This window comes from Papilio polytes, unplaced genomic scaffold, assembly GCF_000836215.1.
Source record: "Papilio polytes unplaced genomic scaffold, Ppol_1.0 DF822178.1, whole genome shotgun sequence".
NCBI lineage: Eukaryota > Metazoa > Arthropoda > Insecta > Lepidoptera > Papilionidae > Papilio > Papilio polytes.
Genome location: NW_013527026.1, coordinates 2,406,520 through 2,410,268, shown reverse-complemented (window position 1 = coordinate 2,410,268; position 3,749 = coordinate 2,406,520). Strand labels below are relative to the sequence as shown.

General features: G+C 35.5%; 1 protein-coding gene across 1 annotated transcript in view; it reads right to left on the bottom strand.

Moving 5' to 3' along the window:
• LOC106106404 (ethanolaminephosphotransferase 1) overlaps positions 1-3,749 on the bottom strand; it is an 11,269-nt gene that overhangs the window by 1,105 nt on the left and 6,415 nt on the right. The window contains exons 4-7 of the mRNA XM_013286982.1: positions 2,155-2,281; positions 1,721-1,850; positions 871-1,028; positions 3-53 (exon numbers count right to left, since the gene is read on the bottom strand). Of these exons, the coding sequence (XP_013142436.1) occupies positions 3-53; positions 871-1,028; positions 1,721-1,850; positions 2,155-2,281 (466 nt within the window). The remainder of the gene's footprint in view (positions 1-2; positions 54-870; positions 1,029-1,720; positions 1,851-2,154; positions 2,282-3,749) is intronic.

Genomic DNA, 3,749 nt, shown 5'->3' with positions numbered 1-3,749 from the left:
GCCGCAGCGCCTCCAGCAGCGGCCGCATCTTGCCGGTGCCGTCGCGGTATGACCTATATTACACACAAAAAAAAAACTATTTTAAATATGAAATATTGCATATAATAATTTATATACTAGATTTCGATCGCGAATTGGAGGGTGAGCTATGTTCTGCGACAAATTTCAGCTACTAATGTTAAGCAGTTTTGGAGATAAGTAGAGACACCCATCCATCCAATCAATGTACATATGAATTAGTATTATTACAAAATTCAAACTTTAGATAAGTCTTGTGCGAAATCGTGAGCCGCTATAAAGTTTGGCTTGCACTGTACTTAATTAGGTTGGTTTACAACTGGCCAGTACAGTTGAACTGTAGCGCAGGCTTGGCATAAACTGTACTCTTACTGGCGGGCGCTTATTGTTTACACTATGCCAGTTGTAGGCCAGTAGCGTTGGCCTACTTTACTGGCGTAATATAGACCAGATAGAATAGAATAAACATAATGCATACATATATTACAAAGAAGAATGATTTGTATTTTCTATGTATTGAAATAACTCAAAAACTACTGGGCCGATTTCAAAAAATTTTTCAACAAAAAGGTGACGCGACGAAGACGCGGGCAACAGTTAGTAGAATATATATTTAATGGGCGTTTCCGAGTTACGTTTAACCATTCGATTGTGCTATAGTTTGATAGATTCATAAAATGTGGTTCCGAGCGTTATTTTTAATCCATTGTAACTTAGGTTAAAACACAAATGAATCACCTAGGTAATGATAAAATAAACGGGAACTTCAGAAACCTAGTATAAATCCACAAAGAAACAAAAGAAATATTACACTGTCTTGTTAAATACATAAAATGTATAGTGTGTGCTTACTTGTATATGTTCCACAGTATGACAGTCTGGCTGGTGAGTATGGCGGAGAAGTAGAGCACCAGCTCGAAGAGGAAGCCCGGCGTCAGGCCGCCCGGCAGCGGCACGTGCCACGCGCGCGCGCCCACCGCCGACGTCACCAGCAGCAGGATGCACGAGCCCTGGAAGTGGCTCAGGTTCAAGCACTTCACTTGTAATCTACGCGTTGTTAAATCATACTACAACGGCAGGGAAGCCGGGGAGAGGCGCTTTACGCCGTCATGCGTCCCCCGCGCCTCGCCAGTTGCGCTCCAAGCGGCCCCACGACAACACATACTTAATTGACCTTGGAACTTGTACCTATTTTACAATACATCATTCAACTACAAGGATTCTTTATTTTCAAACCAGCCAGAAATACAGTCCACCCTTTACCCAGGTCCTGGGTTCGAATCCCTCCATACACCAATGTGATTTTCGATAAGTAAATAAGATATTATGAATTTATCTTATGTAACAAAGGGAATGATAAAAAGTTGCTTTATTATTCGACTAGCTATTGCCCGAAACTCCGCCCGCGTGGAAGTAATAAAAAACAAAGTAAGTAGCCTATGTGTTCTTTGAGACTATCCTCTACGTCTATGCCAGATTTGATCGAGATCCGTTTAACCGTTTAGGCTACAAACTTTAACAAACATCCATCCATCTAAACTTTCGCATTTATAACATTAGTTAGAAGTTAGATTAGTAAGATATTTTGAATTTATCGTATGTAACAATTGCGATCATAAAAAGTTTCTTAATTATTCGTTATCGATTACTTTAAAAATTTATAATTTGTGACTACTTATTGTTTTTCAGTCTAGTCACTTACGAGCATTGTGAAGTCGTATCCCCAGGGCAGGAACATGACGCCCGTGTTGTACTTCTCCCAGTGCGTCAGATAGAAGTTGATGAAGATATTCCAGATCACGAAGAAGAAACGGAGCGGACTCAGCTCATCCCTTCAAAGATTCATTTTAATTTTAAATTCAAGTACAAGATAGAAAAATCTAACACCATTAATAACTGTAATTAAATAGAGATAATATAAAAAGTCCTTGATATACATATTCAAGATATATGTTATCGTACAGAACTGAACCGTGACATTATTTTAGTACATTTAAATCTTTATTTTCGATCGTCTGTTAAAGCTATTTTATGCAAGACAAAGTTACAGTTATTATTCAATAAAACGATTAAATGTTAATTAAAATATTTTGGTTGAAAAACGTTAAAAATGGTAATTTATAGCATCTTATTTACCTTCCAAATATACTGTAGAGGCATGTTGGTATGAGTACGGCGGAGTATGAGTCTAGGCCGTGGTCAAATAGTTCCCCTAGAGGGCCGCTGGTGCCCGTGCGGCGTGCCTGCTTCCCATCGATGCCATCTGCAATATCATAAGATTCGAACTTTATACTAGTTCGTAATTTCCTCATACGAAAATTGCGAGCTGCCATAAAGTTTGAATGGTAATGTACTAATTTTATATGAAGTTACACAATAAACACGAGTATAAAAATAACAACATATGATAATTCTCAGTCTTTATCAATGAATTTAAAGCGGACATTTGTTTCAAGCAGATAACAATAAGACATAGTAATTATTTCGACATTAGATTCGTTATCGAAGGACCGGATCTACGAATATATGGCAAAAACAAGTTTTTACAAATCCATCACACAGGAGCATTGAAAATAATTTCTTTATTAAAAATCTTAAAGTATCTTAAAAACAATGTTTTTACTACGTCTCCGAGTTGTCGACGACCTCGACAAAACCTTCATTAAATTACAGTTCAAAGAGTAACATTTAATTTTTATAATTTAGTTTTACAACTTGCGACATTCTTCAAAGGCCAAGTATAAATAAATGACTCTTTTCCAATCTTACATCATTTTAATTTTCTTAAATATAAAATTTCCTTAGGGCTTCGGGTGTAATCTTGATATGAGCTTTACGTTTAATTAATTTTTTACTTCTAGCAAGATTACCATAAGGGCCTGTCCCACCAAATTGTAAATTGTCTGATAACGATATGTAAAATATGAGACGGTAATATCGGATTTTGTTTCCTTATCTGACAGTCACGTCATTTTTAAGCTATCTGTCTCTGTCAGCCCGTGTTGGGACAGGCCCTAAGTGAATATAACTATACCAAAAGGAGAATATATTTTCTTGCATCTACTAAACGTTATCGTAATAGGTTTATTAACATGAGGAAATTAATGGATAACGTCGACTTGTGACAATAATTAATGTATTTACTAGGCATTATCACCCATTTGTACTGAAAGTAAATTTTTATTCGTCATCATGTCTGATGTTACGATCAGGTGATGTTTGTTTCCGCTTGTCACTATTGCATGCATAAATTATCCAAGTATCGTAAACGATCAAAATCCTTTATTAATATTAAATGTTAATATGATTAAGTCGTTTTATTTGTCAATCATGCAAAAAAGCAAGCAAAAACAAACTGAGGTTTACAAGACGGAAGCTCGTGAATACACAAAAAAATAATATCTATTATGAATATTATCTATTATTTTTTTGGGTGCCGAAAGTTTATTTTTAATTCTCATAATACTTTTTATAGGCTAAAGACATTTTCCCTACTTTAATTTTACTAGTCAACATGTGGACACATTGTATGCACCAATGTCGACCAATAGCTAAAGATAACTAAATGGATACGATAAGGAACCATGAAATCGGCTCATAATATATCATTGCACACATTTATGTGACTATTAATTGAGTTTTTGACCGACTTCCCAAAAGAAGGAGGTATTCAATTCGTCGGTATATTTATTTTTTATTTTTTTTTTTTTTATTTTTTTTTTTATGTGTGT